At 45.1% G+C, this 27,399-nt stretch overlaps 1 protein-coding gene across 2 annotated transcripts in view; it reads left to right on the plus strand.

Moving 5' to 3' along the window:
* The window catches only part of TMEM59 (transmembrane protein 59), a 141,280-nt gene that overhangs the window by 89,566 nt on the left and 24,315 nt on the right, over positions 1 to 27,399 (plus strand). For both annotated transcript variants that reach the window (XM_085602573.1, XM_085602577.1), the window contains one exon: positions 6,804 to 6,903. In XM_085602573.1, coding sequence (XP_085458699.1) covers positions 6,804 to 6,903 — 100 coding nt within the window. The remainder of the gene's footprint in view (positions 1 to 6,803; positions 6,904 to 27,399) is intronic.

Here is a 27,399-nt window from a genome sequence, read left to right on the forward strand (position 1 = left end):
CACTAGGAGCAGGCAGCCTCCAACATATGTGCAGCACAAATGATGGAGGTGAGGCGCATACATTTAAGTGCAGACGTGGAGGACGCACCACGGAACACGTTTGACCACAGGGGTCTTCCTCCCTCAACCTCCTATGGTGCAAATTGATCCCATCTCTAGGGCTTGAACGCATTAGCCGTATAATAGTGGAGCATGATCTAGATCACCCCACCTAGTGGAACCCTCTCACCACAGCCTGGTAAGAGTGGGGCCTGTTTTCTGATCTTTAGGTCCTGCTGAATGCCCTGGACCCTACTGGGCCAACTGGCAGAAACATGTCTACCGTATTCACCACGGTGGGGGGGACAATAGAATCCCCAACACACCGATCACTTATTTTAGTCACCATATAGATGCCAGTTATATTAAAATTGATTTGACATCTATATTGGCCTTTTAATCCCACTATTTGTCTGCAAGGGCCCCCACTTAGTTTAGAAGTGCATCCCTGTTGTCAGGTGTATGCCCGCCCTCTATCAAACCAAGTTTTTAGAGGGCTAGGACTGGTCAATGATGAAGCATGACACCAGGTGGTGTGAGACCAGTCCTTCACTTTTTACTGTAGCACCTAGGTCACCTTACTGGGACCTCAAAAAAGCCCTTGGTCCCTCTTCCTTGATTATAAGTGCCTGGAAAAGGCAGACCACAGCAGTTTTAAGTTGCCGTGCCACAATTCGCAGGCCACCCCCCTGGAGCCGTGGAAATTGCTCAGTAATTGCGATCTGGTCCCACGGATTAGGTTTCCTTGCTTTGCCTTTGAAGATGTGCAATTGACTGACCCGTATTAGTGCTCAGGATTTATTGGGCAGCATCTGTGCGAATTTCCACTTAATTTTTATAATCGCAGCATGAGACCCTGCAGGGAGTAAAGTACACATGCATTTTCTGGAACAAACGTTCCCTAATTTGTTTTAAAAACAAAATCCACAAAAAGCCTCTTATTTTTTTGAACTAGTGAATGCTAGAGCCCTTCCTTGTTCCTGCATATGTGGCAACCTGCGCCCTCCCCCACCCTCTGACCTCTCAAGCATTTACAGCCTACAGACGGGCCAGACCAAATAATCGCTTTGGATGGAGGATCCCGAACTCAACTAGTTTCAATTTACAGAGCAAACAGCTTTTTCTACGGTAATTCCTTTGCCAGAGGCTGTTACCCATCATTTAATACATCCATTTGATTTTTCCATCACTTTTTGCAATGTCTACGTGAACTTGCTTGTTATCGCTTAAGCAATTTGTTCATAAAAAAAACTAAAAAGACTTGTAAATAAATATACAGCAGCGCATGCTTTTTGGGACAAATATATACTTGAAAACATTATCGTGTCCACAGCAGCTTCCGTCTTCAGCACAGACGTTTGTGCGCTTCGTACACGTTCCGAGTACCCCATGAGAATAAACTTCACCCCCTGTAATGGACAACATAAAATTGCACTGAGAATGCAGATGGATTGTTCAGATGGAAAGAGGGCGTGCTTTCACTTTATATGAACCTGTGCGTTTAAGGCCCATCTAAGCATTCATAACCATCACCGTGTCCCATCTATGCTCAAGACTACTGGAATTAGGCGATTTTACGGCTGTGGCGGTTCCCGCATAACTATGGATTTGCCGTATTTACCACATAATCGATCATCTGCTACCTTATTTGCAGATTTGATAAATTTGTTTGTAAATCAAAAGTTACAAATAAAACGTTGCAACACATACATGTTGCAGGGTAGTGAAAGGTCCTTTGCATAGGTTGATTTGCAAGTTTCTGTTGCTTATTTCTGTAAATGGGTGTCAAATTGGTACTATTGAGACAAAAGCTTTGCTCACAAAGTATTGTGTAAAAATTGCCAAAATAGTGAGGTAATACCAACATTAAGTGTGCCGCATAATTTGCCTTTTCTTGCTGCAAGATTTAGTCAAACCAGTCCTATCATTTGGTTTTCCCCTGCCGCATAATTCCAGTGGTATGATTATATCCAGGCCACTGGAATTATGTGATTGTGGGGCGACAATGATTTTTGCATGGATATAGATTTTCTGCATTTGCCACATATCATCCACTGCATAATCTGTAGATTTCTACAGCAAAAACGTTTGTTTCTAGTTTATACAGATCACAAGTTACTAAAGACACAAAAAAAAGTGTTGCAGCGCACTGGGAGGCCCTTTCAAAAGCTTGACATACCACATTTGTGTTGCTTATTGCTATATTTGGATTCAAAACTGGTTGCATATGTTAATGTGTTTTGAACCTAGCGACTGACCCTGAAAAGTACATTTGGCACAATTTGTTTTCTAGAAGATGGAGTTAATGAAGCCAGTGTGTGTAGTGCATAAAAAGCAGTGTGTGAACTGATCCCGATTGCTGGGGGGGAAAGAGGGGCGTCAGACTGTAATTAGTTGCTTTTTTATCTCCAGGTTACTGCATATAAAATGATGCAAACACCCTAAAAAATAAATGCAGATGTGAGACATTACTTAAGGGCACTTAAAGGGTGCTAAAAACAATCTTCATAACTAACACACATTTCCATTACAGCGCCAATAGCTCTAACTCCCCCCTTTTGCATTGCAAATGCTTATTTTACTAGCGCCCATGCAGCACTTTCACATTCATGACGACTGCACCCCTTTCTTTAGACAATCCTCGTCTAAAGAAAGTGGCGTGTCCGACATTAAAGTGAAACTGCTGCATGGGGGCTTTGATTTAAAAAAAAAAAAAGCATGTTTGTCAAGCTGACAAACAGATTTTTTTGGAGGTAAAAGCTCCCATGCCGTGCTTTCACTTTAATGTCGACTGCGTACCTTTCTTTACACACGGTTTGTGTAAAGGAAGGGGCGTAGCCTCTGAATATGAAAGTGCTGCATGGGCGCTAGTAAACATTATAAATGAGCGAAGCACTATATTTAATGCGACTGCGCTGCTAAAATAAATTTAAAAAATAAGGCTGGTATAATTCAAGCGGACCGCCATTAGTAAACATTTTAATACAAGTGGGGGGTGTCCTGCGAGGTACTAGGTGGAATAGGGGCAGATCATTAAATAAAATAGTGCTCCGAACCAACATGAAGCAGACGTGTAACAAGACAAGTAAAAGGTCCAGTCATTATGGGAGTTAACACATGCAGACAAGGCAGTACCAAGGAGGGACTAACTAGTCTAATAATGAATCGGAAGCCAGCCTTTACGAAGGACAATGACCCAAGCCAATTACAAGTATGGGTGGATAGTGGGTGGGTTTTCAAGTCCATCCTCCACTACTGCATGCCTCGCAGCAACGCGTGCGCTGCCCAGGCTCTACCTAAACATGTAATATACTGCCCTAACAACCCCCTTGACATGAATTGGGCTTCTAAAAACATTAATCCGTTCCTGCTTCGGAGTCCCTCGTCTACAGAGGGAGCATCTTTCTCCTATTCGTATGTATGTCCCTTGTAGTGAGCAGAGGTGCCAGATTAACTATTTCATGCAGTGAGCAGGATCTGTATTTTCCACATGCCACAAATTTTTGTTTTAAGTTCTGAGAACCAGTCCACAACTGAATACCAATCGACGTCACTGTGTCCTAGCAGATTTGCTTGTTTTATGAACACCACATGCAATTAGGAAATTAGTCTAATTTCATGTGCAACAGTCTTAAGCGTATATTATGTGCGATACAATTGATTGAATTGGATTAAGCATGGCTATGCATAAATGGTTAATTCTTTAGGAATAATTTTAGATTAGTCAGTGTATTAGGGCTCCTTGTTTTCATGTGATCTGTAGATCTAGAATACTCTCTTGGACTTTTCAAGCGAATGGTTAGCACCTAAATGGCTGAGCTAATTGAGGGATTCAAGCATATGTTCTTGAGCAATTTTTTTTTTTTTTTTTTTAAATTCGAGTTATGAGGAACATACAACAAAATTGGAGAACAGCATAAAAAGCAAATCCTGACTCAAAATGAGAGCCATTCTAAGATGAAGTACATTCTATGGGAAGCAGCCAGAAGGGTCATCCACACGATAAGAAATACATTGTTCAGAATAGAGGGGAGCAATAAGGGCTAAACCAGAGTGTCCGTGCCAGCAAATGCATCTGTCATCCAAAGCTGCATTGGATCCCATATACGCCGCAGCCTCCATCTCCGTGGTTCATTCTCTACTAGTATCCTCTCCAGCATTCTGTTATTCATGAATCCCTGCCACCAGTTCATATGAACAGGGCTATCACTGGAAAGCCAGGAGCGTGCCAGCGCAAGTCTGGCCAGAGAGATTGAAAAGAAATATAAACCCATTAAATGTGGAGGCATAGCCGGTGAGTGTCCACAGATTATCCGTTTCAGATCCATCGCCACCCAGAAATTTGAGATACAGTACATCTTGCCAAAAACAAACTCACAATATAGATGAAGGAAGGACAAGATGCAAAGATATGAACCACATTAGACTCCTCAAAGCTGCAACGGAAACGGCAATCTTCCACCTGAAGCTTAATAACAAAAAGGCCGTGAGGAATATAATAAGTCATGAATGCATTTAAAATGATGCACCTCAATGCGTGACACTTTGAGACCCGACTGCGCCAGAATATTACTATGCCTCAGATCGACAACCTCTGTGTTGAGAAGTAGGTTCCATTTATTAGCTCTGTACTGGAACGGATCCTCCGTGTGATCCCGAGAGAGCTGATAAACTAGCTTATAGACCTGACTAATATTTCTTTTTGCTGGAGCTTTCGCTACTAGCTCTAATAAAGGATTATTCGAACACTAGGTAAAGTGTTGAACTTGCATATACCTTTAAAAACAAGTATGGGGAAGAGTGAACTGCTGCTGCAGATTCTCGAGAAGAACTCCACTCTCAAATAATTGACCCCGGCTAAAACCTGCAAACCGGAAGGTAAATTGGGGTTATATCCATGATAAATTAACTTTTTTTTATGTGCTTTAGAAAACCTGACAATGAGATGAAAAAACTTTAGGGTCTTAAATCGAGTCCGCTTGAAATACATTGAGTCAACAATACTGACACCTGGAATGATTGGTTCCCCGAACGGCAGAATCGCGGTGAACATACACCCTTGTAGCCACATCCCCACCCCAGAACCAAGTAGAGTTGTGAAGAAAAAGAATTGAGACGCGATAATAAAACCGCAAGACCAGAAGTGAAACACCACCATCCTCCTTAGGCAGTTGAAGGTACTGAATCTCACAGCGAGGTTTTCTGTAACACCAGAAGAACCTCTGCATAGAGCCTCAAACCCGTGTAAAACTTTTTTTTTTTTTTAAATACCACAAGGGGGAAATGTGGAAGACATAGAAACAGATAAAGGTACGTCGGGAGAATATTCATTTTGATGAGATTAAAGCGTCCAAGCAAACCTAGATGGAGCCGGTTCAATTTAGTAAAACAATAGCTGTCTTGATAAAGCTTCCCATAATTATTCTTGACAATGTCGACCATATGGATCGATAAGGTTCCCCCTAAATAAACATCTGACTGTACCCATCTTTATCATGACCAGCGGTAGTAACATTGGACAAGATCTGCGTCATATGTGTTCAGCTTGTATCCAGAAACTTGCTTAAATGTTTGAACAGCTGCCACCACTGCCACTAATCTGCTTATCGAGGAAGGGGTTAAAACGGCCAAATCATTTGCGAATGCAAAAACCTTGATCTCAAACCGATGTATCCTCGGGGTCTGAATTGCCTCAGACGATCTCGGGAGTTAGATGCATAATGCAAATAACTGAGGTGACAGCGGGCACCCCTGCCTGGTACCTCGAGAAATGGTTATGGGATCTGAGAGGGAGCCTGAACATTGGATTCTGGCTTTCAAACCGATGTAAATGTGTTGAATTCTGGAGACGAAACCAGAGGCTAGTCTCACGATCTCCATGACCCCCCCACCACCACCCCCACTACCCAGAGGAAGAGCCAGGAGTCTCAACCAAAGGCCTTCTTAGCATCTAGAAAGATCATGCCTAGTTGTCCCCCACAAAAGGAGGCTGTCTCCAGGGCCGTGATTGCCATATTGACATGAGAAATATTGTATCGCGTCCCGGAATAAAGCCATGCTGGTTTGGATCAACTAAGCCCAAGATAACTGCAGAGCAAGCAAAAGTCCTTGTGTAAAGCTTGGCGTCTGCATTGATTAAAGAAATGGGGCAATATGACCCACAGAGAGTGGGATCTTTCACTAAAAAAAAAGAAAAAATAACAATTACTCTCACCCTATGTCCTAGGAACCCGACCAGATACTTCAAAGGAGTTAAACAGATACCTACGGGTCAGAGCCAAGATATGTGAAAAGGTGGCATTCAACTCCAGCTTAATCTGATCGGGCCGGAGGCCTCACCTTTAGCCAAGGAGCCAGTAGTTCTGAGAACCAGTACACAAATGAAGACCAGTCTGGGTCACTGTCCTAAAAGACTTGCTTGTTTGATGAACCCTGCATGCAATTAGGGAATAAATCTTATTTCATGTTCAACAACCTTAAGCATATATATTGTGCAATACAATTAATTGCATTGGATTAAGCATGGCTGTGCATACATGGTTAATTCCTTAGTCATAATTTTAGATTAGTCAGTGTATTTTGGCTACTTGTTTGTATGTGATCTACAGATCTGGAATACCCTCTTGTACTTTTCAGTCGAATTGTTAGCATCTAAATGGCTAAATTAAGGGAGGGATTCAAGCATAATATTTTCTGGAGCAATTTCTGGGCTGAAATTTGTGTCCATAACGTTTCTTAATCTGTTCTGCTGATTATTTTTGTAGATCTTCTGCTTGATGGCTCTGTGCAAGAGAGATCATGGCTCCAAGGAACAAGGGACTTTGAACAAGAGGGAGGAGACAGTTTTCTAAGATGTCTTTCTCTGTGAGTATTTGTTTGCTTCTTTTTAAAATGTTTCTGAATCACAGCATCATATAGGTTAACTCTCGCCTACAAAAGTTGCTTCTCATAGAATACCCAGTATTTATGAATAAGTTAGGACCACCTGATAACCCACTTATCGTTTGAATGCTGTAGTTAGTTTGTTTCTAGCAATACATGTGTTTATGAGAATACTCTGGAGAGCTATGACACGAAGAACAAATACCTCTGTTCTCTGCTACAGTGCCCATTTCCATACCAGTTTTAGCATTTTCTCTCTTTTTCAATTGCAAAAAGATGAAAAAAAGTAGTTTATCAGGGCAATTACAAAGACCCCATTATTTAAACAAGTCCAAGGGAACATAATACTTGATCAAAACAAAGTGTGGATCATACATGTGTAAAGAACCGTGACTTTAATAGACAGCTAAAAACAGACACAGCGGCCAGAACACTAAGAAAATGACCCGGTATACCTTCATATATGTAAAACCTATTCGGGTGTGAGGTTGGAAAGCCCTTTCCTAACTGGCTCACAAATTTTCAGCAGCTGTCTGCGTCTGGAATTTTTTAACAAGTGCCATTTCTAAGCCACGCAGAGAAAGAAATCATGCTACCAAGCAAAGGGATCCGGGGCCGCCTTCTGAAGCTATGCTCTGGCAAGAAATAGCATGGCAGTAGTTAATGCAAAGAAATCAACCCGACAACTTTGGCTGGAACACTAGAGGAATAATCCAACATAATCTTGGATTCGGGATGCATACCAGTCTTCAATCCGCGATTAATTAGATCAAATACTTTGGCCCAGTAGGAAGTAATGATAGCACAAGTCGAAAAAATGTGTTGTCAGCCTGAGATATGTTACAAATAAAGCAGTTGGATGTCTCCCTGAGGCTCCCTCTTATATAAATTATAAGGTGTAAAATACAAATCACTGAAGATTAAAAAAAAAAAATGAGCCTTAAGACGGGAGACATTTTCTGCCCAAGGACATTTATACCTGTTAGATCTGCAAGTGAGATGCTTATACCGAGATTAGTAGACCATCTAGAATAAACTGCTTCTAATCTATTAATCTTATTATCCTGAAGGTGCACATGTAAGGCCGCCCGATGCTTTAACAAAATGCTGTAAAAAAATCATTGTCAGATAGACTAATTTCTGTGGAGCAAAGATGAAGCAAAAATAACTGCAAAATAAAAAACAATCAGTTTGTGTATTACAAATTCCTGACTTAACTCCTGCAAGGATAACCAATTACCATTCCATTTTAATGGACCCTGTTTAAAACCTAGTGAACCCCTCCATCAACTGACGCAGCCCTTGTGAACAAATGGTGGCAAATTAGGATTATAATTTATCGCGGGGTATTGGCGATACAAGAGTATCGTACAGATGGCACAGGTGGCCTGTGAGGCCTTGTGGTAGACAATTAGAGCTTTAAAACACATGTGCTTGAAGTAAAAGGTATCTATTAGACCTTTACCTGGGTGAATCTTTTTAGAGAATACTATATACTCAGGGTGCAGATAGGCTAGATCCCATTTGTTGGGTCCGGTGAGGGTTGAGAGTCTGAAGGTAAAAGACGAACCATAATGAAGCTGGAGTGAATGTCCCTCATTCTGCAAAAAGTGCATATAGCGTATTGCGCACCTAATGGTTTTGAATTGTCATACATTTTGGCCAGCTATTTTTAACCTTCTTCATGAATCCTTGGCACACGTATGGGGGGGGGGGGGGGGATTGTTCTAAATAAAGATATCGATGCAGGATGACCAGCTTGATAACATCGCATCTGGCTCACAGCAGTGGCATTACATAGGCCCCCTCAGCACAGTGCCCTGGTCGGAGAGTCTGGAGCACCCCCAAGGAACTTGCAGGGGGGCCCTCAAGTTTTGTTACACCACTGACTCACAGACCCCAAGTGTAACCTGCCCCATATTTTAAAAATAGAAAGTGTTAACATACAAAGCATCATAATTCAAAGAAACAGTGATGGACATATCCAATGAGATGTGAATACCCAAATATTTAACTTAATTGACATATCTGGGATGGGGAATTGATAGGCTTATGTTAGCCAGAATTTCGGTCTTATCTGTATTCAACTTGTACCCAGAGACTGACCCAAATATTAAAAATGTTCTTCCAATTGCCAGCAAAGCATTTATAGGGTATGAAGTTAGTATGGCGATATCATCAGCCTATGTCAACAATTTGGCTTCCCACTTGTTCAGCCGCAATGAAGAGATAAGCGGGGATGACTTGAGGGTTCAAATAAATAGATCCAGGTAAAAAGCAAATAAAAGCAGGGACATGGAATATCCCTGCCTTGTTCCTCGTTTGATTTGGATGATCTCAGAGGCAGCCCATACAAACTATTCCAGCGGTTAAAGAAGAGTAGAGTGCCCTACTCCGTGTGATAAACCCATGTCCAGCACCCATCAAAACCATAATTGCCCAAGGTAACCCCAGGAGACCCTGTTGATTGCTTTTTCTGCATCCAACCGAATCAACCCAGCGGGACATTTCTATATACCTTACACATTCAGAGCAAATGAAGCAAGATTGAGATGGGAAGTAGTGTCTCGGAAAGGAATGAATTCATGTTGGACTGGATCAATTAAGTGAGTGAGGCGATTGGATAAAATCAGAGTATACATTTTCGAGTCGCAATTTAGAGAGATTGGTCACCAAGACAATTGAGGGTCCTCATTCTTCTTGTCTAATACTGCAATATACGTTTCACTCCATAAATACAGAACCACATTTAAAACCAGCATTTGCAATGCAATAGGTCTTGCATTTTCAATTTTTTTACTTCTAATTCTTGCTTATGAGAAGCAAAGCTGGCAGTCAGAGGTGCAGTTACTGCCAGCCTTACTTCTCATAAGGATCGACTAGAAGTACAAAGTGCGTGTTTACACACCGCTTGCAGGTCTTCAAAGTGCATTAAAAAAACATTGTCATTTACAATAGCTCAAACTCTCACAAATGCGATACCTATTGCATTGCAAATGCTTGTTGAGCTCTGAGACTGAGGCGGCAGCAGCCATAAGAAGGCAGGGACCGTGATGTCAGGCCATGCGTTTCAAAAGCAGGAGGGAGGAGGAGACTGCTGCAGCCGAAACAGACCTCTGTCTTCAAACACACAGCAAGTGTGGCAAGATTTACAGCCCTGTTTATAACTGAGCTCTGTAAACCACAAGCACTGGCTCAAGTGCTCCAGCTTAAAGAAAGGAAAAAGTGCTCACAACACATGTAACGGGGCAGTCCTTGTCATTGGGCGGAGCTTTTAAAGCCCATATCCTGAATACCGCATATCTCGCAGAGACTGCGCAATCGCTACCTAGGCGAGACCTAAAAACTGTCGAGTTCACCATTTCATGATAGAGTGGCTTAATTACTCCTTAGAATTTCTTATAGAAATCCACTGAGATGGAGTCTGGGCCAGCAGCCTTTCCAGGTGCATGTTGTGAGATAGCTCTAACAATCTCCTCGTCAGTAATCCTGGCATCCAAAGATACTCCCTGTTCCTGTGCGAGTTTTATATTAATTGCTTATAGGTAACTGTTCATCATACTCTGAGTAGCCCTGCAGTCATCCAAATGCAATTCACCATAGAATTGATTTGAACATTGCCAGTATTTCAGAGCGACTGGTGACTATCCTGCCCGTTGAATTTCTGTATACCCATGTTTTCTTTTCCTTTATTTGAAAGGCAAGAAGGCGGCCAATCTCGTTATTTTCAAAATAAGACAGACCTTTAATCTGATATTTTATACAAACCCGGTCTCAAATCCTTTTCTTTAATTGAATTTGCACAGTGGTCAACTGTTCGAATACGCAAAGTGAATTTGCTGAACTACTCCGACAAGGAGCATATCCCAGTTCAGCTTGAGAAGTCTATCCCACTTCTGCGACTCGGCATCCTGATAATTTTTGCCCTTTTGAGTTGTATAACCTTTGTGTTTGAGCCCTGAAGAATGCCTTAAGGATATCCCAGACTGTTAAACAGGCCCATCCTTTGTTGATTCTAATGAGGTCCCTTAAGTCATCCTCCATAAATGTCGCATAATCTGGGTCCAATAGCAGCCACCGATCAAAAGTCCAGCGACTGGACGCTGCAGTATCACTCACTCTACTTCAACTGATAAATACTGAAAGTGAATTGTAAGCTAATACTAGCCTAGGATTTATCTTAATCGAAAGGGCAGATTTAGTATTATGGCTGACCAAAAACACATCCATGCGGGAAGATGTTCCGTGGAAGAATAAATGGTAAACTCATTCACCCCATTGTGGCAAGCAAGCCAGACATCAACTAAGGCACGAGTCTCAAGAACTTGCATCAACGTGGCCCGGGACTTCGGCTTACAACCCTGAACTTGATTAGAAGTGGCATTTGAATCCCGCCACTGATGGATTTTCAGATTGAAGTCACCACACATGATGATTGGATATTGCCACATGCTAAGCTCACCGAGGGGCACATTAAATATTTTTGCATTATCCTCATTTGGCCCATGTAAAAGACAGCTCGTTAATTTGAAGTTACCTATCCCTGTCCTGGCAATCAGTCACCACCTGTATGTGTTCAGCTTGACCTCACCGTCCCCATTCCTAAACACCACCATCCTCTTAGGGGCACCAATCACAGCAGCAGCAAGAGTGAACTGTTCAATTTATTAATCTCGCTGTGGGCAAGATGAGTCTCTTGGATACGAAGAAGGTAGGGGCTTAAAGGGGCAAATTCTTCTCTGATATATTTCATCTTTTCTCACCTAAGCCAACACCCATGCCAGTCCTGTTTTCCCAAAGGAAAATAGGACACGGAAAACTGTAACCCCCATCTATTGTGTCGGTGAACACTGCAAGACTATAACGGCCTGCCCCATCCCCCACCCTAGTGAATCCTCAAAGAACAATAGAGCTGATTGAGCAAAACCATGGAGCCCTGCCATGCCCTCATCCAAGAGTCTGGTTAGAGAACTAATGAAAACAACACTCAATGAGGCCAGAACAAGGACCAACTTGAGCCATAAGCTAGCCAGCTTAATTGGATTCAGATTTACAGTTTACAGCATACCAGTAATAAACCTATGTTCGAGGCATATGAACTGAAGATCACACACTAAGCATAGATCTCCATCTGGTGTTGGGCCCGGATGTTTGCACTTGTTTTTGTCTTGGAAAAGTCTTTGGAAGTCACGAGATAGGTGACTCCTCCTTTGGATGATCGTGCGCATGAGCATTGGCTCCATCTTCAGATTGTTTTTTTCCGCCATCGGGCTCGGATGTGTTTCTCGAGCTCCAGTTCGGAACAGTCACCGATTCCACTTTCGACATGCAATCCTTCACCCTTCTCCGGTATTGTTTTCGATCACGATCCCTAGTCATCGTGCATCTCTTCAACATCGAAGTCCTCGATTCCGGTCATTGACGAAGGCCTTCGGGCCTACCTGGGCCTTGGTATCTGGCTCATGGAAAGGACGCCATTCAAGAAATGTCCTCCATGTGGGTCGAAATTTCCCCACACCGATCTGCATGAGGTGTGCAACCTCTGCTTGTCTCCGGAGCACGAGGCCAGAGACTGTGCAGCTTGAGCCTCTTTCCGCTCGAAGAGGACGTTCGAGATAGTCGAGCCAGGAGAACACTGGCTTGCTCGTGGGCGCCCATTCCCGATGATCTCTTCCAGGAGGGCGTCTATGTACCTGAACAGGAGCGCATCGAAGAAGGCCCCGTTAGCGCCTCCGAAGTCGTTGACTCTGACATCGAGGACATCACTCCTGGGCAGCGGGTCATAAGTAGAGACGTTGACCCCGACCCCCCTCCCTATACCATCGAAAAAGGCTTCCGTCACACCTTCACCTTCAGGCCCAGGTGCACACTGAGAGACTGCTTCCCATGCCCCACCCTCGGGCCCAGCAAAGAAGCCTACTAAACCTTCAGGCGACTCTGGCTGGAGTCAGTCTACCATCGGTACCGAGCGGACACCGGCACTGAAAAAGAAACCGCCCTCCTCCTCTGTGCCGATCGCTGCCTCCACATCCAAAAACTCTGCACCGAAATCTACAGGCACTGCCCAATCGACTCCGAAAAAAAAACACTCTGAGCCTAGCAAAAAACCGATCCCTAAAGCTTCCGATTCACACCCTTTGGAGCCGAAAAAAGTCTCGTATCCGAAAAATCACCCGGTTCCACAAGCGGCCACAGAGACTGTAAAACATCACAGTTCTAAGCCAAAGGAGCACAAAACCGTTCCAGAGTCGATGCCGCGCAAGTCTTCCCAACCGAAACGATCGGCGCCGAAAGACCAACCTCTATCAGAAGAGCTATTTAAACCAGACTCTAAGCAGAAAACTCTTCTAAAAGACCCTAAAACTGGTCAGCTGACTTTAAGTACAAAGAAGAGACCATTGGATACGCCTGTATCGGCTCCACCACCTAAAAGATGGGACATTGCCACTTCTCCCCTCGGGGTCCCTTCTCCACCACCTCCCCCACCATCCCCACCACACCATTCTCCTACACCATCTCCTCCACCAATGGATGATGAGGACACCTCTGACACAGGAAGGGGTGCGGATGATGAGCCACTAGGGGGGGGGGGATCCACCTTCTTCCCCCGACCCCTGGGACGATTATAGTACGCCAGATGTTCCTAATGTTCCACAGGATGACATCTACCCCTCCAGGCCTTCCCCTCCGGAGGACACAATGGGTTTCCATCAGCTTCTACACAGAACTGCCCAATACCACAGGTTTGACTTACATACTGACCCTGTGGAAGAGGATTTCCTTATGGACACCTTTGATAACCCACAAAGGTACATCACTATTCTGCCCAGGCTAAAAGGAGTTACCAAGCATGCAGCTGAGGTATTTAAAGATCCTGTGAGGGCTAGGGTTATAAACCCCAAGATCGAGAAATACAAGGCTGCCCCAGTAGATCCAGCGTACATGAAGGGACCCGTACCACTAGACTCTCTTGTAGTCTCCAATGCTAGAAAGACTGCCAACTCTCAAACATCAGGGGATGCTCCACCCCCGATAAAAAGTCCAAACTCTTAGACACTTCTGGCAAAAGAACCGCTTCACAGGGAGCTAACCTATGGTGTATCGCCAACACTCAAGCACTGTTAGATAGGTACGATAGGGCACATTACGACCAACTTGAAACCCTATTGCAACAACTCCCAGACAAATATAAGGAAAAAGCTAATCGCCTTATACAAGAGAGGAAACTCCTCACCAACACCTCCATTCGTTGCGCGCTGGACGTGGCAGATACCACCTCCAGAGCTGTCAACACAATTGTTCTTCTGCGGCAACGTGCCTGGCTACGCATTTCAGGTTTCAAACCTGAAGTACAAAGTTCCATCCTAAACCAACCATTCAATTAGAAACACTTATTTGGCCCTAATGTTGATTCATCCCTTGAAAAGATGAAGGACACGGACACAGCTAAATCAATGGGAGCCTTGCAATCGCAAGCTCCCAGACGTTCCTTTTGTCGTCCCTCTTACAAGGGCACCTCCAGAGGCTACTCCTCTGACAACCCCTCCACCACTTAAGACTCCCACTCAGTCTACATTCACCAGAGGTAACCAGAGAGGAGGCTACAGAGGCAACAATAACAAAGGTAGAGGCAAGATCAACAACACCAGCTCTGCCTCCATCCCTACCCAGTGACTTCCCTTCGTACCCCCGAACCCCCCCCCCCCCCCCCCCTCCCCACACCGGCCCATTCCACTCCAGTCGGGGGAAGATTACAACAGTTCCTGCCTGTTTGGACCAACATCACCACAGACAGGTGGGTGAGACAAATCATTCAATCGGGCTACTGTCTAGAACTCACCTCTACCCCTCCCCCCCCCCCCCACCACATACCAACCAAACAGCGCCCAATATCGTTAGAACATTTATCACTGCTCAAGCTGGAAGTCCTCTCCCTCCTACAACAAAGTGCAATAGAACCAGATCCCCTGCACCAACAAAACACAGGAGTTTACTCTGTATTTTCTCATACCAAAAAGGGCGACTCTCTGAGACCTATTCTGGACCTCAGATCCCTACACCTCTACATACAGTCAGACCATTTTCATATGGTTACTCTTCAGCAGGTCCTTATTTTCTTTCACAAGGCGATTTCCTTGCCACTCTAGATCTCAAAGACGCCTACTTCCACACTCCCATTCACACATCTTACAGGAAATATCTCACGTTCGTAGTGGACGGTCAACACTACCAATTCACGGTACTCCCTTTTGGAGTCACCACAGCACACCGGGTATTCACCAAGTGCCTGGCGGTAGTGGCAGCCCATCTAAGAAGACAGCACATTCACGTCTTCCCATATCTAGACTGGCTCATAAAAGCCAGCTCATACTGTCAGTGTGTACAACACACTCACGCCACTAATCAACTACTCCACAACTTGGGGTTCACAGTAAACCACGCAAAGTCTCATCTACAACTGTCCCACATACAACAGTACCTAGGGGCTACAACAGTACCTAGGGGCCACAATAGACACCTCAAAAGTGCTCTCTTATCCCAGCCCAGCCAGGATAGCCAGCATACAAGCCCTCATAACCAAGTTTCAGCCTCAACACTCTCTTCTAGCTCGAGTGTTCATGCAACTCATAGGGATGATGGCCTCTTGCATATCCATAGTGCCTCACGCAAGACTCCAGATGCATCCTCTCCAAGAGTGCCTAGCACGCCAATGGAACCAGGCTCAAGGTCAGTTAACAGATCTGGTGTTGGTAGACTGTCGGACTCACCGCTCTCTGCAGTGGTGGAACACCAAAAACCTTTCCAAAGGGCAACCGTTCCTAGAGCCAGTTCCACAATTTGTCCTGACAGCGGACACATCGCTCTCTGGCTGGGGAGCTCCTCTTTTACATCACACCATGCAGGGCAGGTGGACTCCTCAACAGAAATTACTCCACATCAACCACCTGGAGTTACTAGCCATATTCCTAGCCCTAAAGGCATTCCAAAAGCAAATATCCGGCAAGGCTTTCCTAGTCTGCACGGACAACATGACAGCCATGTATTACATACAGAACCAAGGCGGGACACATTCTCTACAGCTCTCTCATCTAGCACAAAGCATATGGAGATGGGCTGTACCGCAGAACATTTTTCTCCTAGCCCAACATGTCCCGGGTGTCCAAAACAACATAGCCGATCTGCTAAGCCGTCAAATGCAACAGATTCACGAGTGAGAACTTCATCTGCAAGTTCTTCAACCATTTTTTCAAATATGGGGCCAACCACACAGACCTCTTCGTCACAAACAAACGCCAAATGCCCAAGCTTCGCCACCAGATTCCCACACCCATTGTCCAAAGGCAATGCAATATGGATAAATTGGTCAGGCAGATTTGCGTACGCTTTTCTGCCTCTCCCACTCATTCCATTGGTGGTGCGAAAGCTACAGCAACACTCACTGACTCTCATTCTAGTTGCTCCAACTTGGGCCAGACAACTATGGTACACCACATTACTGGAACTCTGTGGTTCCGCACCAAAAACTGCACCTCTCCCCTCACCTCTTAACCCAGAACCATGGAGAGATCAGACACCTGGACCCAGCTCAGCTCAACCTTGCGATCTGGCTCCTGAGGTCTTAGAATTTGGTTACCTCAACCTTCCCCCTGACTGTATGAACGTTAAGGAGGCTAGACGTCCTACCACTAGGGCCTGCTATGCAGCCAAGTGGAAAAGATTTGTTCTAAATTGTCATAACACCATTAATCCTCTAGATGTGTCTATCAAGCACATCCTAGGTTACCTACTACATCTCAAAAGGTGTAACTTGGCTTATACATCTATTAGGTTGCACCTCGCTGCCATAGCGACCTATTTACAAAATAGGCAACACTTATCACTTTTCAGAGTACCTGCCATCAAAGCATTTATGGAAGCAAAAGAATAATTCCTCCCAGAGGACCACCCTCACCTGTGTGGAATTTAAACATCGTTCTCACAAGACTAATGGGTCCTCCCTTTGAACCTCTACATAAATGTGAGCTACAGTTTTTAACATGGAAGGTTGCTTTTTTAGTAGCCATCACTTCTCTTAGAGTTAGTGAGCTCCAAGCACTAACCATTCAGGAACCTTACAAATACATCATAATAAGGTTGTTCTACGAACTAATCCTAAATTCCTCCCCAACGTTATTTCTCCCTTCCACCTCAATCAGTCTGTAGAGTTGCCAGTGTTCTTCTCGCAACCTCAAACAGTCGCAGAAAGAGCTCTCCACACTCTAGATGTCAAGGGAGCCTGCTTTATTACATTCAAAGAACAAAACCTTTTCGCAAGACAAAACAGCTTTTCGTATCCTTCTCACCACCACATAAAGGCAACCCCATATCAAAAGCTGGGATAGCAAGGTGGATTGTCAAATGCATACAGATTTGCTATCGCAAAGCAAAACTAACATTGTCAGTTCCCCCTAAAGCCCAGTCTACCTGAAAGATAGGGGCTTCAATGGCATTTTTAGGGAACATTCCCTTACATGACATCTGCAAAGCAGCTACATGGTCTACACCGCACACATTCACAAAGCACTATTGTGTAGATGTGCAAACAAAACAGAAAGCTAGTGTGGGCCAGGCTGTACTCAAAACATTATTTCAAACCATCTCAACAGATACTGGTGGTCGCCGCTAAGGATGGGTACTGCTATACATTCTATGCTAAGTGTGTGATCTGCAGCTCATATGCCTCGAACGGAAAATGCTACTTACCAGTATGCATCTGTTCTTGGCATGTATAGCTGCAGATCCACACACGCCCACCCACCTACCTTTATCTGTTCCAGTATTATCTTATTTAGATACAGCATACATGGGCATCTTTGGAGTGTCTCACAAAACTCCATCTCCCTGCTGGCAAAAAACAATCTGAAGATGGAGCTGATGCCCATGCGCACAATCATCCAAAGGAAGAGTCTCCTATCTCGTGACTTCCAAAGACTTTTCCAAGACAAAACAAGTGCAAACATCCGGACCCAACACCAGATGGCGATCTATGCTTGGTGTGTGGATCTGCAGCTCTACATGCCAAGAACAGATGCATACTGGTAAGTAGCATTTTCCTTTCCGTCTTTACCCCAGTAGGTCACACTATGCCAGGGATCAATTGAGCCTAAAAATTGCAGCAAATGAAAATCATTGATCAACTAGCACAAGAACCCCCCACTGGTTCAGCAGTTCATTCGCTTTGTTCAGATCCTGGCACTAAATTGTTTGTCTATCATACCATATCTTTAAGTTCGCAGGCTCCCATAGAGATACTGTGGCACCCAGTCCTTGGAAGGATGCAATTGTCTCTCAAAGTCGCCACCTACGCTCAACAGTTATGATACAACAGTTTGATCTCACAAAGAACTCCACCTCGAAAGCTTTGACCAGCTTGACCGAAATATATTGGTTGTCTCAGGATAAAGTTCCCCACATTAATCTATATGGCACGTGGATACTGTGCAACCCTGCCTTTATGGTTTAAATATTTTTATTAAATTTACAAAACCAAGAAACACGTGATGCGATATGAATACCACCGAGGGTGGCGACTGTATATATGTCTTAACTGTACATAGCCCGCAGGGCAATAATATACAAAAATAAGCAATAAAACATCCCCCCGCCCCGCCCGCGTCTCCCCTCTAAGCTATATATGGGCCCCCTGACCATGCCTCTAACCCCCAGCCTGATCCACCTCCGCGAGCCGTAGCAGTCTTAAATATCTGGGGCATGTGGCTTCTCGAAATTCAGTGGCCAACATCGACAGAAATGGTCGCCAAAGCTCCCCGTATTTAGTTCCCTCCCCTGCCATGGTGAGCGCCAGCTTCTCCATCCCCAACACATACCACAGGCGATATAACCAGCCTGTGAAGGCTGGGGGCGTGTGGGTGCGCCAATGTGTTAAAATGTTTTGTGTCGCAGACCCCAATGCTATGGCGATCTGCCGCCCTCTACGAGATTTCAATGGGTAGGTCAAGGGATTAGGAAGACACAATAGGACGTATGCCGGAAAGCGTGGTATCTCCGTCTCGAAGTGCTTATCCACCTCATCCAACACCTGTGTCCAGTATGGTTGAATGTGTGCGCACTCCCAGAGTAGATGCACTAGCCTGCCCACTTGGCCACATCCGCGCCAGCACGTCGCTTCTCGGGTATGGTCCATGTCGTGTAAGCGTGACCTTCCTGGCTGGATGTTGTGGAGTCTGTCGAACTCCAAGAAGGTAATGGACTGAGCTGGTTTGTTTGTGATTTCTGCTCGTTGATCACAAAGCCGAGGTCCTGGAGCAGAGTCACTGCCATCTACAGATGAGTTGTCAGTTGATGGGGGCAGGAAGCCATCAGGAGAAGGTCGTCTAGATACACAATCATCCTGACCCCTGAGCTCTCAGGAACTCCACCACCGGCTTGAGGACCTTGGTGAAACGGGGAGATGAAGAGCGCCCAAAAGGAAGGGCCATGAACTTGTAAATGAGGTGACGCCAGGCAAACTGCAGGAACCGCAGGTGAGGGGGAAAACCGGGATCACCAAGTAGGCGTCCTTTAGGTCCAAGCAAACCATCCAATCGTGAGGACGTAACGCGTCCCGTAGAAGATGAACCCCCTCGATTTTGAAAGGGCGATAAATCAGCCATTAGTTGAATTCGCCCAAATTTATGACCGGCCTCTTGCCGCTGTCGGTTTTGTCCACCAAGAAAACATTGCTTAAAAAACCCCTGGGATGGAGAGAAGTAAGGAGATGACGTCCGTGCGGAGAAGGGATGCAACTTCCTCGTCCACCAGGGCTGCGTCTTGTGGGGAAAATTGAATGGGCCGGGGGTGGGATCTCTGAACCGGGTTCCCTACAAACTCTTATCTGAAACCCCGCACTGTTTGAGGCACCCAGGCATCGTGTGTGATGGACAACCAAGCCTGGTAACAACCTGCCAACCGCCCCCCTATTTTTGTTAGTGGTCCGAGATTTGAAGTAGAAGCTCCTCCGCTGAAGCCTTTCCCTTTTACGCGGCGTCCTCCTGTGGGATAAAAGTTCCCGAATTGGGACTGGTTCTGCTATTGTCCGGAGCCTCTCAGGGTGGTCTGATTGGGTTGACGACCAGCCGAGCTGATCCTGCTTTGGCCGGCCCCTCAAAAACGCAGTAAAACCTTAATTGTGAACTGGGCCTTGTCCAACGACTTGAAGGTATTAACAAATTTGCCGAGCTCCTTCACGAATGGCTCGCCAAACGCCCCCCCCCTGGCCCCCCCTCCCCCCGTCAGATGGGCCTAGCTACGTACATAGCGACCGTATCGTCCAGGGCCCTCTCCGAGGAACGTGGGTGGACAATGTTGTTGGGATAGAGCATGTCAGAGGTGCCCTGGCGAGTTTGGAAAGGGCGGGAGGGAAGTCAGGGTCTCGAAGGACCTGGATCGGAGTCGGGGTCTCCAGCTGTGCCCTGGTCGGTAGACGGCAGGGGAGGTGGGGGGGTCCCCTGGAGGCAGCGCTGGTTGGCTATCGATAAAAAAAGCCTGCTTCAAACGCTCAAAAGCGTCCACATCCACCCCTGGTTCACAGGGGCGCTCAGGTGGCGGGGAGCAAGGTTATCTTGGCCCGAGGGGGCCAGGGCTGGGGGGACAGCAAGTCGCTCTGCAAACCGCTCAAACGCCTGATTGATCTGGCAGGAAAGCCTGCCCTCCAAAGGAGTGATGGCCTCCCCAGGCATGTCTGCGAGGGTGTCTTCCTCCTCTTGAAAATCATCATAATACTCCATAGTGTTGGGGTACCGTGGAGCACAAGGAGAAAAATATTATATAAGGGTGGAAACCCACCAGGCCGTTGGTGAAGGCCTAAGATTTTGGGGCTGAGTGGCAGCCGAAAGTATGGGCGGGTAAAACCGCAATTTCACGGGGTTCTAGCCCCAGGGGACAAGAAACTGCTGGCAAACAAAGCAATATCAGTAAGGAGCCAGACAACTATGGTATCAGTAAGGAGTCGCCCAACTGTTAGGGAATTGGGAACTGGTCTAGGTTGTGTTGCCTGCGAGGCCTATTGGCCAATACTGGACCACAGCTAGGCGTTCAATGCAAGCAAATACTGACTCTTGTTCCCATTTGAAATCGGGCAGGGAACAGAGCGTTAGTGCGCAAAAGTCGGTCGGCATGAGTAATTAGGACCGCTACCGCCTACAGACACGTGCCGGGCTTCCCCCTCAGACCAGAGGCTCTGATGAGGGAGTGCGCGCTATGTTTAAATTCCTGAGGGAAGGTCAAACAACGCGACGCACCCGCACCGCCTCCCTGAAGTGGGATGTCTGCAGAGCACAGGCCAGCAGAACGCCGCGTAGGGATGGGAAACCTATTCCCGCGGCGCTGAAAACCACAGGATTTATGAAGTGCAGCCCATGCGCTGTACAAAGTGAGAACACGGTAACACCGAAATAAGACCGCGGCGCGCACAGCAAATAACAAGGTATACAATAGCAGAAGCGAAATATGACAGCGCGTTCGCAACTACAATACAAATTAGCATATGAACATACAATCCATCTATGAATAGGAATAAATGCATTAACGAAGCACTAAACAGTTAAACTGAAGAGCACTTATCTGGCTGCGTAGCAGCGAAGGAAAAGGGGACACTAGCAAAGGACTATGTTGGACTGGGAAGCCCCTGACTGAACACTGGTTCCCTAATGGGATTGGCTGTTACCATGTTTGTTTTTTGCTACCTTTCCCTCTGGTTCATGGGAAACGTAGTCTTTGTTAACCTTGACGCTGCTTTTCCAAATAAAGTGAAGAAAGAAGTCATAATCCTCGCCTCCAGTCTAGAATTCTGTGCGTAGGTGACAATTGAGGATTTGTGTTCATTATGTTCACAAAAGTTTTATTGGTACAGCAGAAAAAGCTTCCAGCAGGGCAAAGATTCTGCGTTCTACATACTAAGTATTGTAAGCAGCCTTGAGTTATTAAACAGAATAGTCTCAGCATGACAATTTCTACTTAACATAGAAGATTGTGTCCACCAGGTATTAGGCTATGTACATGTGCTTATTTTTCTTCAGAAGATAGACTATCTGTAACGTGTTCACCATCCTATGAAGGCTGCATGTAGTAAAATTAAGGCTCCCCGGTTTCTTTTTTACTGATTTTTAAAGATATATACAGACAGAAAACATTTATTTTCTTGCCTGTATTTATTTTTAAATGTGGATAAAAACAGAAATTTGGTTGCTTTTTAAGTAATTCTAAATACTGTCTGCCATGACTGCCTGGCCAATAGCTGTGTGGATTGATGGGTATAGGGGTTAAAGAAAGGAATTTTAGTAAACTGGCTTTAACAGCAGTAGATATGACGAGGTTAATGTTTTAATTTGCATATTTTTATATAAGTGCATTGATTTATCTTATGCGGGTGTTCACAGCATTGAAACTTGGCAGGCAAGCATGAGTGCATATTTATCAGTTAAATAAATGTGGAACTATATACTTAGTTCAGCTTCATTTTTCCATAAAACCCGAAATAAATATGGATAAATACAGATAAAATTAGCAAAAAACGGAAATGTCAAAAAAATAAAACACCATAAAACTGGGAACCCCAAGTATAATCTTTAGCAACTAGAGGCGTTGCTTATTTTTAGCAAATAGTGTCTTTTTTGGCAAGTGTTGCATCGACTGTACACTGTTCTTAGAAGATATTTTTAGTGCTCTGTAGTGTATCTCATGAGTTTCACTGTCTGCAAACCGTATGGTACAGGGTAAACTCTTTCCATACAGTCAATACTGTTTACAGTACGCACTTCTTTACTCATATCAACTTCATATCTCGTAGGTTAGATGACTGTCAGGGGTTTGTTACAGATAAAACCTGTCCGTACTAGGGCATTCCTTTTGGAATAGTCATTCAGTATTTTTAAGAACTTGGCTTTCTCTTAACAGTTTTATACAGATTGAACACTGTATGCAATGACTGTTTCCCATTTTTCTGTGGTTGATTGTTTTTTAAACATATTTCTATTTGGTTTTATAGGCAATATAACATTCAATGTTTGCACATGTACATAATTGTAAAATTGTAATGAACAGGGAGCTACTTCTCAGTTAGCCAAGGAAAGGTTGCAGTGTACATATAAAATATAATCATCAATTTTTATATTAACAATACAAAGTACTGTAAATACTGAAAATGTCAAAGGGAATGAGCCAGGAGATCGGGTTCCAGAAACCCCTCTTTATCTAATAACAGAGGGATATGAAAATGGAATAACAATAAAAAAAACACAGCTTAACACTCACATGTCTTTCGCTGTATAGAATGAAACATAGCTGGCTACGTTGATTCATGAACAGGAAACCAGAAGACGAGTGCTCAATGTTAATGAAGGCTAGGGAAGAGCTATCAGACAACTGTGGTTGATTGTTGATGTGAATAAGGCTACCCATGAAGTCTATAGTAGATGATCAATGTGGCGCATACTCCATGATTTCAACACCTAAGGGAGTAATATCTGTGCTGGCAATAAGGATACCTCTTATTCCTCTGAGCGATTTTGTACTTGCATCCAGAGCTCTAAAGCTTTACCCGTTCATAGAGCAATTTGTTCAAAAGAAGCTCGGATGATGTCATCAAACATATGAGTGATCTAATATGTGAGGCCATAAGTAGTACATGGTGGGGGTGCAAGGTATAGTTAGCTCTGCTATCTATGACCAGTGAATTTTCTGTTTTTTTTTTTTTTTTTTTTTTTTTTTAGTTCAAAACATTGTCGCTGAAAAATGCACCTATCTGTAACGTTACTTTAGCCTTTGTTTTTTGTTGAGAATTTCTAGAGTTTTTACAATGTAAAGTAATATTTTATTATCATAGATAAAGCAAACCCCTGTTGTGCACTGCCAAAGGGTTGGCCACAGGGCCTTATGTTTTGGGGCGGCCATGTGTCCTCCCCGTCTCCAAGCCTAATTGAGCCCATAGGTCCTGGGGACCTCAGGGCCTGATGTTTTTTAAGAGGGACAGCCCAAGCAACCCCACCCGAGCCTGATTAGGCACTTGGTAGCCCATTCTCCCAGGGCCTTTTTCTTTTAATAGGAACTGAGGGGGCATGGGGACGCCATCCCCAGGGCGGTACATATGTTTGAACGGGCAGAGGCGGCGGCATGCCCCCCCCCCCCCTTGCCTTGAATGGCAAGGGGAACCTCCTCCCCAGGGCCTTTTTAAATTATTTATTTATTGAAGGGGAGGGAGACCACTCGTCCCCTCCCCTGAGCCTACTTTGGCAGCGACAACTCCATCTTCCAGGGTGGTACATATATGTTTGAAAGGGTAGGGGGGGGGCGGCATGGCCCCCCTCTGCGAGCCATGTTATGCAGTGGGGACCCTGTCTCCCAGGGTCGTACATATGTTAAAAGGAGGGGCAGCATGGCCCCCTACACCAAGTTGCTTTAGGCCCTGGGGATCCCATCACCCAGGTCTTTTTTTTTTTTGTTGTTTTTTCCTCTCCATTAAAGGGGAGGGGGGGCCACTTGCCTCCCCTCTCCCTCCAGTTTCTTAGGGATCTGGGGACCCGATCCCCAGGGCCATACATATGTTTAAAAGGAAGGAGGGCGGCGCGGCCCCCCTCCCTTGGCGACTTCCATCTCCCAGGGCTGTTTGCTTTTGCATTAAAGGAGAGGGGGCCATGTTGCCCCTCTTCCCGAGCAGTTTCTGATTCCCCTATCCCCAGGAGCCTGGAACACCTGAAAGTGGGCGCTCGCAGCCCTAGCCAGCTCTGTATGCAGCTGGAGGAGGCATTTCTCTCTCCCACAGGAAGCGGCTCCTAATGCTGCTCCCTCCCGGCGGGGGGCAATATTTTCATCTGTTTTCGTGCCCACTTCAGTGTCGATAGGAAAACAGATCAAAGGTCCACTTACAGCGGTGGTTTGGAGCATTTTAATAGTTCCTGCCAGCTTGTATTTGCTCCTGCTTGCCGGGAAATGAAAAAATGCTCCCAGCAAGCCTGGGCAATCACAGGTTTCCCTGCCCACGCCAGTGTGGGCAGGGAAAACGCTATGTCCCTGGGGTGGGCACCCGGGACGGAGCGCCTAACACCACCCCGGGGGATGGGGTGCCCAGGGCCATTAATGGCTCGGGGAGGGGGTTTGCACTGGCCCCTTCCAATTTACAGTAATTTCGGCCCCTAGGGTGTGCTCCTCATGACCTTTAGAGGCTCTGAGAAGGGGGCTCGCAGCCCCCCTCCCCTTTGTTAAAGAAATCAGCCCTTGGGATGGAGTCCCCGGGGCCTGTGGAGCTCCGGAGGTGTTTAAGGAAATCCAACCCCGTGGATGGGTTATCTTCCTAGGGCCTTTAACTAATTAATGTGGACCAGCCACCATTTTCTTTTTTTTCGCACCCTTGGGAGTCTCCTTTTATTATTTTTTTTTAACTTCAGGACAGAGGTCTGAGTCCTGTAATGGATGCCAGCAACATTTTTAGGTCTAGCGTAAGCGTATGACCTCTTGTATACTTTAGTATACATCTATTTCTGTGGGCCGAATGCCATTCCTTGCTTCTCATTCGTTTGTTTCAATGTCCTTTAAAAATCCTTGCTTACTAGTGGCCAGTCCTGCCTCTTTGTCCCTCCTTTTTCCTACAATATCATCACTCTTTGTTCTGTTGATCTGCTTGTGGGGATACTATTTCATTATGTTTTCAACCTCGGTTACACTGGGGGTGCTCAGACGTAGCTGCTTAAGTTTTATTTCAGCATTCACCCTCCTAGTTTTGTTTGGGTCTGCCTCAGGCTTGTATTCACGCACGTTCGTGCATTTCCCTTCCTAGTACATTTTTACTGCTTCCTTTGTTTCTGCTCCTAGATAGTGTGCACTTCGGTTTGTTAATTAATTGCATCCTTTTGTCTAACTCTTCTCCCCCCCCCACGCCCCCACCCCACCACGCACGTAGGGTTAATGAGCTGGGCTGTGGACAGCTCCAACGCTGGATTCCAACGTCCAGCAATAGCGGCACGTTAACAGGCAGTGATATCACTTCCTGAGTTTCCTCTCCTAGATCGTGTGCACTTTAGTTTCATCCAGAAAGTGAACACGATTTTTATTTAGAATACAGATAAATGGTTGCTCTCCTAACCCCCCTATACTGCTCCCACACACCTGCAGCCGGTACGACGCCAGAGTAAATGGGAGCTCCCTCGATCCAGGGGTTCTTCTGTTGGTCTCCTCCTGTTTCTAGTCCACGGCCTCCAGCCCATGGATAGATTTCTACAGAGCTGCCTAATTAAACTGAGCTGCCCCCCTCCCCACCCCCGATTGACTGCCTTTACAGTTATTTAACTAAATAACATTCCTGGCCGTCAAGATGTGCTTGCCAGTCCGGAGATAAAATCCATGAAATGTTTATCTGAGCTAACACTGGATTGGATATGTCAAACTAATGCTGCAGTACTTATTATATAGACTAATTACTTGTCCTGCTCTTATTTCGTATATTAAATTGAGGTAAATTGCAACAGGTATTAAATGATTCCACTTGATTTGTGGGCTCTAAATTAATGCAGCATCCATCTTGGAGACTCTTAACAGAAGCTAGGGGCTCATAGGGGACCACTAGCCCCAATTATTAAGAGTGCTCCTTACATAATCTAACCATGAAATTTTATATCCGTAACCCAGTTTCATATCATTTAAGATGCATTGATTTGTTGGTATCACCTTTCGTTTCCATATTGACAACCAGAGCAACAAAGGGGCCAGTTTGATTGTATCAGTGATGTAGGGTAGGCCTAGTTCTTTATGAGTAATCTCATTTGTGAAAGCCTTTGGAAAGGACAATAACCTCCTTAGCACACCCGTCCTCTTTTTTTGGAGGTTTATCGACATCCGCCGTGTCACATATTGCTGCCCCGTACGTTGCCCCAAACATTTTTGCCAGATACATTTTAACGATCTCTGGTATTGGTTTATTGCCCAAATTCGTCACAAACCTAAACATTGCGGCTATACTTTTGTTCATCTGAGTTACCCTTGAAGTCACCATTTTCCAGTTTAAATTGGTGTCAAAGAAAATGCCTAAATATGAAAAATTATGTACGTCGTCAACTTTTCTATCTTCAATGGCATACATTCCTTTATTTTTACTTCTTCCAACACACATTACCAAGGACTTCGTTTTGTTGACATGTAGATCAAGGTTTTTCATAAAAGACGCATTATTGGTGATGCAATTTTGTAGGGCTAAAGGTGTTTTTGCCAAAAGAACCGCATCATCTGCGTAGAGCCAAATGGGTAATGGGGTAGCACTTGCTTTCGGGGTTTCTATTACCTTTTCTACTAGGTGGTCATTTAATTTATTACGGTACAGTATAAACAGGAAGGGCACGAGCACACAGCCCTGCTTTACGCCATTTGTAATATTAAAGGGTCTGGTACATTCACCATACCTACCATGGCGAACCGTTGCGGTAGCACCAGCATACAGCTGTCTAATAAAAAAAA

The sequence above is a fragment of the Triturus cristatus genome, chromosome 4_2, assembly GCF_964204655.1.
Source record: "Triturus cristatus chromosome 4_2, aTriCri1.1, whole genome shotgun sequence".
Lineage (NCBI taxonomy): Eukaryota > Metazoa > Chordata > Amphibia > Caudata > Salamandridae > Triturus > Triturus cristatus.